General features: G+C 40.7%; 1 protein-coding gene across 1 annotated transcript in view; it reads right to left on the reverse strand.

The window, feature by feature from the left end:
• Positions 1 to 12,684, reverse strand: part of ACE2 (angiotensin converting enzyme 2) — a 46,655-nt gene that overhangs the window by 18,445 nt on the left and 15,526 nt on the right. Inside the window, exons 5-9 of the mRNA XM_023555192.2 lie at positions 10,754 to 10,851; positions 8,683 to 8,788; positions 5,974 to 6,071; positions 2,388 to 2,557; positions 76 to 302 (exon numbers count right to left, since the gene is read on the reverse strand). Coding sequence (XP_023410960.1) covers positions 76 to 302; positions 2,388 to 2,557; positions 5,974 to 6,071; positions 8,683 to 8,788; positions 10,754 to 10,851 — 699 coding nt within the window. The remainder of the gene's footprint in view (positions 1 to 75; positions 303 to 2,387; positions 2,558 to 5,973; positions 6,072 to 8,682; positions 8,789 to 10,753; positions 10,852 to 12,684) is intronic.

The raw sequence follows: 12,684 nt of genomic DNA on the forward strand, positions 1-12,684 counted from the left end.
ATTCATAATAATAAAAACCTTTGCCGACATCAGACTAAAGAATCTCCAGCGTCAGCCATGAAAGAATGTTCATACCAGTGTCCTCTTGAAAATCAGATGGCAGGAGGCCGATGGCTTTCAGATGCTCAGGTGTGGCAGCAGAGAGTGACATGATTTCTCCAACAGCTTCATGGAACCCCTCGTTAGCTCCATTTCTTAGCAGGTAGGGTTGTATAGCATATGCCATGTCATACTGGATGTGTCCCATCTCGTGATGGGCCGTCAGGAAGTCATCCATTGTCACCTTCGTGCACATCTTGATCCTGCACATAAATGGGCAAAACTAAAACCAACCTCATCAAATTTTATTCAATCATCACAGTTGAGTTTTATGGGGTTTTGGTAGCATGGATCATCTTTTCAAGATTTATTCACCAGTGAATCTTGAGTACCTACCTGTTATATCCTAGAAACTGTACTAGGTGCTCTGTATAAAGTGATAGACAGGGCAGAATCCTGTTCTCCTGCTCACAGGCTGGAGTTCCTGGGTGGTGCAAACACTTAACACACTTGGCTGCTAACTGAAAAGATTGAGAAGTTTGAGTCTACCCAGAGGCACCTCAGAAGAAAGGCCTGGCAATCTACCTTGGAAAAATCAGCCACTGGAAATCCTACACAGCGCAGTTGTACTCTGACACAAATGGGGTCACCTTGAGTCAAAATCAACTTGATGGCAACTTGTTTTTTCCTAGTACAGGGGTTGGCAAACTATGGCCTATGGACCAGCTGCCTGTTTTTGTAAATAAAGTTTTATTGGAACACAGCCAAGTACATTTATTTATGTATTGTCTAAGGAGCCCAGGTGGCAAGAGCAGTTTGCCATCGGCTGCTAACCTAAAGGTTGGCAGTTCACATCCACCCAGTGATGCCACAGAAGAAAAGCTTGACAGTCTGCTTCTGTGAAGATTACACCAAGAAAACCCTACAGAGCAGTTCTATTCTGTCACATGGGGTCACCATGAGTCAGGGGCCAACTCAATGGCAGCTCACAATAACAACATGGCTACTTTCATGCTACAAGGGCAGAGTTGAGTAGTTGCAACAGAGACCCACAAAGTCTAACCTATCTGTCCCTTTACAGAAAAGCATTGCCAACCATTATTCTAGTTGATGCTGTTGGGGCTCCACCCAGGTCCCAATTTTCAGGCAGATGCACCTATCACCCAGCCATAGGTGCCAAGAACCAACAGCTATTCCCTTCTTCACTGCCCTTGGACAAACGGAAGGTGTGTCAACCAGGAAGTTATGTTCCCCCCACCTCCTGGGGCAGTTCACAGCCAGTGACTGACTAATGTAGGGGCACAAAGGCTAGTCCTTTTGCCACAAGACAGGACCACTCTATGGTGCGAATCATGCTCCAGAGTGCCTCATGGGATCAGGTGGAGGCAAGTCTCCAGTTGAGACCACAGCCTTGCTCAGCTCCTTCCCCTGCCCCACCCTGCTTCCTTCTCTCTCCTTTTCTCAAGAGCGCTCCTTCAAGGAAGCATTTGCACAAGAATCTCCATCTCAGGCTGTGAAGCCCAACCTAAGGCACTCACAAACCGGCAACCTGGTGATGACTACTCCTCTTTATAGATAAGGAAGCTGAAACTCAAGGTTAAATACTGGCCCATAGCTGCATAGTCATTAAGTGGCACACAAGGGATTCCAAAGCCTGTGCTCATTCCCCCAAGTCACGAAAACCCTCCTTCCCATGCCCTTCATTCTAGCCTAACTTGCTGGCTCCAGTACCCACCCCAGGTCGAGGCTGTCTGCACTGGATCCTGCTGTTCTCCCAGCCCGGTGTCCTCCTTCCATCTCCATCTGTCCAAACCCTTCTCATCTTTCAAACCCAGTTCAAATATCACCCACAAAACCCTGTCTGATCCTACCACCTATTCCAGGTATGGCCAGGTCTTCTCTCCCAATTCCCCATGACACAATACCTGTGCTCCTCTTCCGATGTGTACCACTTTCTCCCTTTCCCCAGCTTCTCTATTTACCTGTCCTGTCTCACTCACAAGAGGGAAACATTGAGGAGAGGATCAGTGCCTGATGCACACACCCATCTTCCATAAATATTAGCACTGAAACTTTCGAAATGCGGACACCAACATCCCCAAGACCATGCAACTCTAACAGATATATATTACTTCCAAGCAAGGAAGATTATCTAAAGGTTCAAGGTAGGGCCATCCCCTGGTCCTGAGAAAGCCAGGATGTGCCCTCGCAGACTCCCAGCCTTCACTCAAGGAGTTAGCTCGTCTCTTCTGTGCTAAGAGCAGCAGAGAAGGAATCCAAGTCCAACCTCGTTCCTACTGCCATTGTCCCACATCTTAATATCAGTGTGTAAATAAGGGCCGCACTACCTGAAGTCACCCTTCCCCAGGTCCCAGGCTGTGGGATGGCAGACTACTTTTCGGCCATCGCCTGGCTCAGTTAGCATGGAGTTTTCCCAGAATCCTTGAGTCATAGGAGGGAGGCCAACAGACATAAAGAACTTCTCAGCCTCCTTGAATATCTTCGTTGCATTCCAGTCCTGGAAAAAGCAACAGTATTTAATTCCAGCATAAAACAGCAGCATTCTTTCTGTTGGATGTGTACAGTGGCATAAACTTCTTGGATCTAACCTAAGAAATCATCAGAAAATTAAGTCAAAGAATTCTATTTTAAACGATTATTTTTTATAGAGAAAAGGTAGAAACAACAACCAGAATGACCCAGTAAATAATGATACTTTTATAGAGTGGAAAATTATGGAGCCATTCAAATTTTATTTATAAAGGATTGCTACTGATGTCATAAAATATTTACAATTTAATAGTATGAGAAGAAGTAGAATTTATAAACTGCTTATATAGTCTTAATGAGAAAATGCATGGAAAATGTTAACAGAACACGATGAGATTATGCATGCCTTTTTTTGTCTTTTTAGTTTATATCCCAAGTGTAATCATAAACAACCATGACATATTTATTATGACCATTAAAACATAAACATTAAAAAAGAAAATTAAAGATTACTCAATTCAAGTCAACTGTCATTGCTTGAGCTCTTTCTCAGGCAAGGCCCTGGGGGAAGATATAAGCAATGAGGTAGACAGATACATAGGTTTTTGGAATTAAGGAAAAAAAAAACCCAGATGTGGCCCAGCAGCCAATGGGCAGTTGGGCTTTGGCTTCATGGTATGTATGGGAGTCTAAATTTTTAGAATGTTCTGGAGTTAGGGAGAAGCAGCAGTAGGCATCTGTCATCCAGCAAACTGCTGAGAGCCAGTATCCCAGGAGCTGACTAAGCCTGTTTAGGAGATAAGACTTACATTGAGCAAACTAAGTTTGTGTCATCGGCAGACACCTCATTAATCACTTTTACTGACACACAAAACTTCCTCTCATTTCAAGGTTGAGTCAAGACTTGTTTTTCTCTTATGACAGCCCTGAGGATGGCACGGGACATGAAACTATGGGATTGTTTTGTCTGTTGGTTTACTATAAGCCTTTAAAGTCTTAATGTCAGGTAATATTGGTATTGATGAGTATGGCATTCTTAAGTAGAATGAAAGTATACCAAAATAGTACAGACTAGTAATTCAGCAGTTAATAAAAAAATCCTCACCAAAAGGCAGAAAATGCAGAACAAAATTTCAAATTCTCATGGAATCCAGACTTTCTGGAGTGATTGAGGCCAGATAAACCCCCAAAACTATTGTTCTGAGATAATTTTTAAACCTTAAACCAAAAATATTCCCCAAAGTCTTCTTTAAACCAAACAATAAATTTACCTTAATTAGTAAGGAATATCTGCATTGAGCATTGTGTTCTTTTAAAGAACTATCTATATTTGGAATCAAATTGACAACAGCAACTCGAAAAGTTAGAAGCTTAGGGGCGTTTATGTTAACGGTGGAAGAATAATTCGGGAAGGGAGGGTGAGAATGGTTGCGCAACTTGAAGAATGTGATCAATGTCGTTCAATTGTACATGTAGAAATTGTTGAATTGGTGTATGCTTTGCTGTGTATATTTTCACAACAGCAAAAAATAAAATTAATTATTTTTAAAAATTCTAAAACTTTACATGAAAATACCAATTAGTTGAGAAGTTAAAAAGCACTCTAAGGAACTATCAATGCCAAAAGCAAATTGGTATCAACAATGCTGAAAAAAATCTATTGAATGAATAGAAAACTCGACTGGAAATATTAGGCCCTCAGAGCTCAAACCTTAGTTGTCCCTGACTCTCTTTGTGACTATGGGCAAATCATTTTACCTGAGCCACTGTTTCTTCATCTACAACATGGAACTATCACAATGCCTGCCCTGATGGTCTCTTAGGTTTGTTGTAAGGATAACATTAGGAGAGATGGTGGACGTGGAAACACTTTGGAAAGGCTAGGGAGCTACATAAAGGTAGGCCTCTACTGCCGCTCAACTGAGATGGGGCTACGACAGCCGCATGCTTATCTCACCCCCTCGTTGGGGAAAACTGGCCTCAATCTGTAAAACAAGAGTTTGGAGGTCCTTGCAGTTGCATGTTTTTATTCTACAGTGGACATTTCCCAAGAGTATGTTATGTATACAACGGTGTTCACTGCAATGTTACTTACAGATTTGAAACCATTAACAAGCAAAGGTCCAGCAATGCAGTAACAGTTAATTGGTACAGCCACCCTAAGTAATTGTACATAGCCAATAAAAGGATGACTAGGAAGTCTACTCAGAAAGGTAGAATTTTAGCTCAATAAAGAAAAAATGCATAATTATAATTGTAGTATGATTCCATCAATGGAAGGAGATACAGAGAAGTTAAACAATTATACCAACATGGTAAAATAAAGGTGATTTTAAAATTATTTTTAAGATTCATAGTATTTTTAACAATAATTTTTAAAACAATGTGTAAAAATCTTCTGTTATCTTTGTTTTTTTTTTTAACTATTCACAGAGATTAGTGATTGTTATGGCTTAAATTGTGTCCCCCCAAAATGTGTATCAGCTTGGTTAGCCCATGATTTCCAGTATTGTGTGATCGTCCACCATTTTGTGATCTGATGTGATTATCCTATGTAAATCATAGGATATCCTAGTAAAGCCTAGCCTCTACGATGTTAATGGGAACCCTGGTGGCATAGTGATTAAGAGCTACTGCTGCTCACCAAAATGTCAGCAGTTCAAATTCACCAGTAGCTCCTTGAAAGCCCTGTGGGCAGTTCTACTCTGTCCTATAGGTTCACTATGAGTCGGAATCAACTCTACAGCAATGGGTTTATGATGTTAATGAGGCAGGACTGAGTCTACAGGATTAGGTTGTATCTTGAGTCAATCTTTTTTGAGATAATAAAAGAGAAAATTGAGCAGAGAGGAGAGGGACCTCATACCACCAAGAAAAGCGCCGGGAGTGGGGCACGTCCTTTGAACCTCAGGGTCCCTGTGCTGAGAAGCTCCTAGACCACGGAAGATAGATGACAAGGACCTCCCCCCAGAACCAACAGAGGGAGAAAGGCTTTCCCTGGAGCCGGTGCCCTAAATTCGGACTTCTAGCCGCCTACACTATGAGGAATAAACTTCTCTTTGTTAAAGCCATCCACTTGTGATATTTCTGTTATGGCAGCACTAGATAACTAAGACAGTAACTGATCACCTCACAATGACTAACTTTGGAAAGAGTGATGCCAGCTAGCTGCTGATTCCACATCTTTCTGCTTACTGGAAACTTCAGGGCATCTCCATTTTGAACACCTCTCAAAAAGATCAGCACCATACCTGTACTTGAGGTCACTGACATTATAAACTACTTTTCCATGAAAAGACAGCTACATGGGAGAAATAAATTTAAATAACCTGGAAATGTTTTCATTTATGTGGTTTCAAATACAAAAGATAAGAACAGAAGGCCTGCATAAAAAGAAATGAAGTTGAGAACTTAGATTTGGTTTTTAAGGCCTCGTCTTCCTACCTGTTTCACCATCGCCTCAGTAACATCTATGTTTGGTTTGTGTCCAAAGGGGACTGTCAAAGGGTACAGATTTGTCCAAAATCTACCCCACATATCACCTAGTTTAAAAAAAAAAAAAGAAGTTTCAGTTAACATATAACAAAGACAGTAGAAATACAGACCCAATTTTACATAGTGCATGAGGCTGGATGGGTAAGCAAGTCAAAATATTCTAGATTTAATCCACTTTCTGCCCTTCCCTTTCACTACCTCTTTTTCCCTCTCTTCTTTTAAATTTTCAGTACTTGTTTCTTCTTCTATCTATTCTAAAAAGTCTAAACGGCAGAAGATTATGTGGTTAGTCAAACCTCGTCAGTGAATTGTCCCAGTTTCTCCCATCTCAAATTATGATTCAAAGGCCCAATTTATTAAATACATGGAAATCAAAGCTACTTTAGATTAGAACCAAAAAACCAAACCCATTGTCATCAAGTCAATTCTGACTCATAGCGACCCTACAGAACAGAGTAGAACTGCCCCATACAGTTTCCAAGGAGCTCCTGGTGGATTCTAACTGCCGACCTTTTGGTTAGCAGCTGAACTCTTAACTACTACGCCACCAGGATTTCCATAGATCAGAAAGTATGTGAGCCACCATCCACAAAATACCACAAACTAAACTATTAAAAATGTCTAGTATTGATTCAAGAGATTGTATAGGCTTATCACTCAGGAACTTCTACTATAGTAACTAAGGTTCACTTTTGTTACTGTAGGTGTACCTGGGTGGTGCAAATGGTTAAGTGCTCGACTACTAGCTGAAAGTTTGGCAGCTCCAACCCACCCAGATGCGCCTCAGAAGATAGACCTAGAAATCTGCTTCTGAAAGGTCACAGCTTTGGAAACCCTATGGAGTGGTTCTGCTCTGCACACATGGGGTCACCATGAGTTGGAATCAACTCCATGACAACTAACACAGTAATACACTTAACTGGGTGATTTGAAAAATTCATGTTTTAAAAGATGAAATTTAATAGAGATAAATGTGAAGCCTGTTGCTTAAATTTTAAAGAAAAACCTATCCGTCATGGAAGTCCATATGTAAAAGACTGAAACGGGAACCAATAAATAATATGGCATGGCTCCTAAAATCAAATGTGACCTTAGGCTAAATCAACAGACTTATATTGTCTAGAACAAAAACAGTCATGGTACCATTTTCCTCTATGTCGGGCAAACCTCATCTAGAGTAACTGTTCAGCCTGGACATGACATCTGAACATCTGAAAAGGGTCACTGACAACGTATAGCTCATCCAAAGGAGAACAATTGGGGAAAATGGGATTTTGAGGAATGGTTGAAACTCTGTATGGGACATTTAACTTGAAAAAAAGAAGAGTGCATACATGATGATAATAATAGTCACTAAAATGTATTCAGCACATAGTCTTGTGCCAGGTATTATGCTGAATTTTATGTGTTTATCTCCAAATATCTGGAAGTCCGTCTTGTAGAAGAATCAACATATTCTGGGTAACCAGAATTAGGAGTAACGAATTGAAGGCTTTAGAGGGGTGTTGATTCAGTTCCACATAAGGTAGAACTATCTTATAATTGGTGCCATCTAACAATTGATTGGTCTACCTTAGAAGGAAGGAAGAGCCTTATCACATCAGACATGTTTAAGCAGAAACTAAATTATTGAACATAACCTGTACAGAGGATTTCTAATTACTTTAGAGTAAAAAGACTCCATAGGTCCTTCATCTATATTCTCTCTTGCTCACAGACATGATGTTTGGCTATGGAGTAGAACTAGCTACAAGGAACTTAGCTCAACTGCAGCAAGAATGCTATTATATGCATGGCATGGAATTTCTGAACACTGATAGGTTTGGCTGATAGCCAAAATGTCGGCAGTTTGAATCCACCAGGCGCTCCTTGGAAACCCTATGGGGCAGTTCTACTCTGTCCTATAGGGTTGCTATGAGTCGTAATCGACTCTATGGCAACGTGTAAGGGATATGTTATTTGGCCTCAGCTGCTGGGGTCAGGGAGGGGACATGGCCACTCCCTGATGGAGAAGGAGGAGGGCTTGATAAAGAGCCCCAGATCTTGGGTGGTCTACAAAGGCTCAGTGGCAGGATTCAAAGTTCTGGATCGCTGATTCTCCTCCTAAGTTGGGCTTCTTCCTTCAAGATGAAGAAGACTTCATTCATTACTCAAATGATTCCAAGACACGCACTCTTCAGCAAGAGTAATTAGCGCAGTCTAAAATGAACTTCCCAAGCTTTCACTGAGGCTACACCTTAGTTCTGGAAAGCCTTCCTCTCACGCTAACCACCTCCTGCCTACCACGTTTCTTTCCTCTAACAATACCATGCTGAAATCTCAAACCAACTTCAGTAGTAGAAACCACCTTTCCCCATTTCCACTCTTATTTGAACATGGAATTATTTCTTTTGTTATCTTAAATAATCCCTTTATCCTTCAGGTTGTAGCCAACATAATAACTCTTTATATATAAAATCACGTAATGCAATAGAGGATGATTAAAATGGCCTTTCTGTTGAAAAAAGCCCTTTCAAAATGTGATTTCTATGATGTTACTAATTTTTTTCAGTCACAGACTTTTCCAAATGTTTTATTTTGGGCCTTACTCCAAAAGACTATTTTATTGATACAAATAACAAAGAGCCAAATACTCAAAGAATTTCTAGTGTTTCTTACCAAGCAAATGGGCAGGGAGGCATCCAGTCTGATTGATTCTGTTAGGGTAGACGTCCATCAACTTTCTCCTCACATAGGCATGCAGATGTTCATATAATGGTTTAATCTGAAAAGTCCAGAAAGTTTAAGACCAAATGTGCAGATTGCAATTTCCAATCCCAAATCCCCAACACTAGATACAGGAGCTCCTTTAGACAATTAGAATTTCCCTAAAGAGTGAGGAAAAGTTTTCTTCTCTCAAATAGTCTGAAGAGTTCAAGAGCATTCCTTCTTCTCAGGTGGTATTAATGATGACTGGCTTCACTGCATGAAGCAAGAAAGTCACCTAGAGGAACACGAGGTCCCAAAATGACAGCAGATACAAAAAAAAAAAAATCATTTTAAGATGCTACCTACTTCCTTTTAAAAAATTGAGGTATAATGGGATCAAAATGACAAAGCAACTCGAAAGATTAGATAGGAACCTTAGGGGGCAGTGAATTTATGTTAATGGGGAAGGAACAACTCAGAAAAGGGGATGAGAATGATTGCACAACTTGAAGAATGCAATCAATGTCACTGAATCGTACATGTAGAAACTGTTGAACTGGTGTATGTTCTGCTGTGTATACAAAAAATGAAATAAATTTTTAAAAAACTTAATCAAGGATGAAAAAGAATTGAGGTGTAATTTACATTCCATAAAATTCATCCATTTTAAGGGTACAATTTCCTGGGTTTTAGTAAATTTATGTGCAGTTGTTGAACCATAACACCATCACCAACACCCCAAAAAGTTTTCTGTACCCTTTTGCAGTTAATTACAGTCTCATTCCCAGCCCCAAGTTATCACTGAACTCATTTCTGTCTCTGTAGTTTTGCCTATTCTGGACATTTCATATAAATGGAATAATACAATATGTGGTCTTTTGTGTTTTGCTTCTTTCACTTAGCATAATGTTTTTGGAGGTTCATCCATGTTGTTGCATATATCAACAGTTCATTCTTTTTTTTATTAGTGGATAGTATTCCAATGTGTGGATATGTTGTAATTTGTTTATCCATTCACCAGTTGAAGGACAGTTGGGTTGTTTTCACTTTCTGGCTATTATGAATAATGCTATGAACATCCATGTATAAATCTTTGTGAGGACACATGTTTTCATTTCTCTTGGGTAGTTACCTAGGAGTGGAAGAGCTGGGTCATATGGTAAGTATGTGTTTAATTTTTAAAAGAAACTGCCAAACTATTTTCCAAAGTGGCTATATTATTTTGCATATCTATCAGCTCTGTATAAGTGTTCCAGTTTCTTCACATCTTTGTCAGCACTTGATATTGTCAATCTTGTTGATCATAGCCATTCTGGTGGGTGTGTAGTGGATTCTCACCATGATTTTAATTTGCATTTCTCCAATGAGTTTTTTCTTGCTTATTTGCCATTTGTTTAATTTCTTTGATGAAGTACTTACTCAAATCTTTTATCCATTTCTTTTTTTGGAGGGTTTTTTGCTCTACTTCCATTTTTGACAGCTCTACTCGGCTATGGCTGTGACAGAGTAGCCAGCAATCACGTAAGAAGTTTGAAGGGGCAGGGACAAAGGGGAGACATGAAAGTAAAAATGAAGGATGAGAGGGACACTGGGAAATACCCATGGGACACTTCTGCTCATAGGACTCTCCCTCCCCCATGAAGGCTTCCTTAGACAAAAGGCTAAGGAAATAATGGTGTCAATTGTCCTGAGAAAGGAAGCAAAGCCTGTGGTTCTGCCAATGAAGGAAGGCAGTGCCAACACCAAGTAGCTCATGAAGACCATTCCTTCTGATAATCTTTCTAGGGGTAATTGCGGACCAGTTTCTGGAAAGAGGAGGAAAGCAGAGGTAGAAAGACCAGCTGTGAAAGAAGTCGATCCTCCTCTGCCCGAGTTGCCCCATTGTTCTCTATCATCCCTTCAAGCTCTAATACTCCATGACTCCACAGGACCAGGGAATGGCAGACCAGCGTGTTAAGAACAAGCTGGAATTCCTTCAGTCACTTTTGCATCTTCCGGTGAACTGCCCCACGTCTGCCTCTGCGTACAGTGCCTAGGTTACCTGTGCAAAAGTCTCTTCCACATCTTTAATCAGCTGGCTGCGGTCATAGTTATCTGCTTCGTAATCTCCTCTCCAATAATCCCCGTAGTCCTCATAACCTTTTTTAAAAAAAGAGGAGGGGAGGAAGAGGGGAACGTAAAGAAAGAAAGAGAGAAAACACAATATACATAAATTAGCCTTATGGGGAAGTTAAATCTGAAAGTTTATCACATTTTTGTTGTGCTTCTAAACATCAACTCAAGGGGAAGCAAGCGAATAACAACAGCAGCTAGTATCTGTTAAACACTCAGCTGCTAACCGAAGGAAGGGTTGGTGATTCAAACCCACCCAGCGGCTCTGCGGGAGAAAGACCTGGCGATCTGCTCCCCTAAAGACTACAGCTAGAAAACCTTATGGGGCAGTTCTACTCTGAGTTGAAAATCAGCTCAACAGCGCCCACCAACAACATCTCATTTAATAAGCACAAAACCCCACAAAAGTATCATTATTATAACTACCTGTGCACAGATTGGTCCCTGTGTTTGTGCTAGAATAGTAATCAAAAGTTGGCAGTTCAAACCCACCCAGCAGCACAGCGGAAGAAAGGTCTGATAATCTGCTTCTGTAAAGATTACAACCAAGAAAACCCTAAAGAACTCAGTTCTGCTGTATTACATGGGGCCACCATGAGTCTGAATTGACTTGACAGCAATGAGTTTTGATTTTTGGTTTTACTGTGCAGATTAACAGTCTGCTCTTAGAGAGATGAAGTCACTTGTCCAAGGTCACACTGCTGGTAAGGGGCGAAGGTGCATTCCTAGTCTCTTAACCCTGGGTCTCGACCCTCTCCATAGGTCAGTTTGGATCTTCAACTTTAAAACACCTGATTGGATCTCTGAATGATTTCATTTTGGTTTTGCTCGGTGCCTGATATTTTTAGATTTGACCCAACTCATCATAGACCTTGCCATCTTGGGCCTGTTTTGTTTTGCAGATTATGTGCAAATCGTATGCGTGTGAGCTCATCTTGAAACTTGAGCTTGTGTTAGGGTATCAGCTAATCCAGTTTGCAAATGCATTTCAGTAATTTTTACTTTTTCAGACACATTGACAATGGACAATCAGGCAAATGAGGAGGGAAATAAATATTTGGATGGAAGGATAGGCAGGATATTATTATTTTTTTAATTGTTGACCAGCTACTGTCTCCAGCTTGCCTATAGCTTGAGAATATGGGGTTAAGTGACAGTGGAAGAAATTTAGAAAGAACAGACAAAAAAATTCTTCCTTACTCAGCCCCAGGAGGCTGTGAATCACCAAAGCATGAAGTTGGTTATAATGCGGTGACTTCAGCTCATTATTCAGGCAGGAGCATAAGTTAAGGAATACAGAAATGCCCCCCATGTTAAGATTTTTATGACCAAGTGATTTGAGTTATAATTTGTTGTGTTGTTGTTGGGTGCTGGAAACACTGGTGGCACAGTGGTTAAGTGCTACTGCTACTAACCAAAAGGTTGGCAGTTTGAATCCACCAGGCCCTCCGTGGGAACTCTATGGGGCAGTTCTACTCTGTCCTATAGGGTCGCTATGAGTCAAAATCGACTCGACTGCAATGGGTTTGTTTTTTGTTTTTGTTTTGTTTTTGGTTTTGTTGGATGCCATCGAGCCAATTTTCCACTCATAGCGACCCCATGTGACAGAGTAGAACCACCCCATATGGTTTTCTTGGCTGTAATCTTCAGGGAAGCAGACGGTCAGGTTTTTCTCCCATGGAGCCACTGGATATGTTCAAACCTCCAACCTTTCTGTTAGCAGCCAAGCACTTAACCATTGTGCCATCAGAGCTCCTTGAGTTATAATTACAAATGCAGAAAAGAATTGGTTTGCAGCCTAAACGAATCTGATTTTTTTCCTTCTGGGAAAACACCCTGAGGTAGGCACCCAAATGACCC

The sequence above is a fragment of the Loxodonta africana genome, chromosome X (assembly GCF_030014295.1).
Source record: "Loxodonta africana isolate mLoxAfr1 chromosome X, mLoxAfr1.hap2, whole genome shotgun sequence".
In the NCBI taxonomy this organism is placed as follows: domain Eukaryota; kingdom Metazoa; phylum Chordata; class Mammalia; order Proboscidea; family Elephantidae; genus Loxodonta; species Loxodonta africana.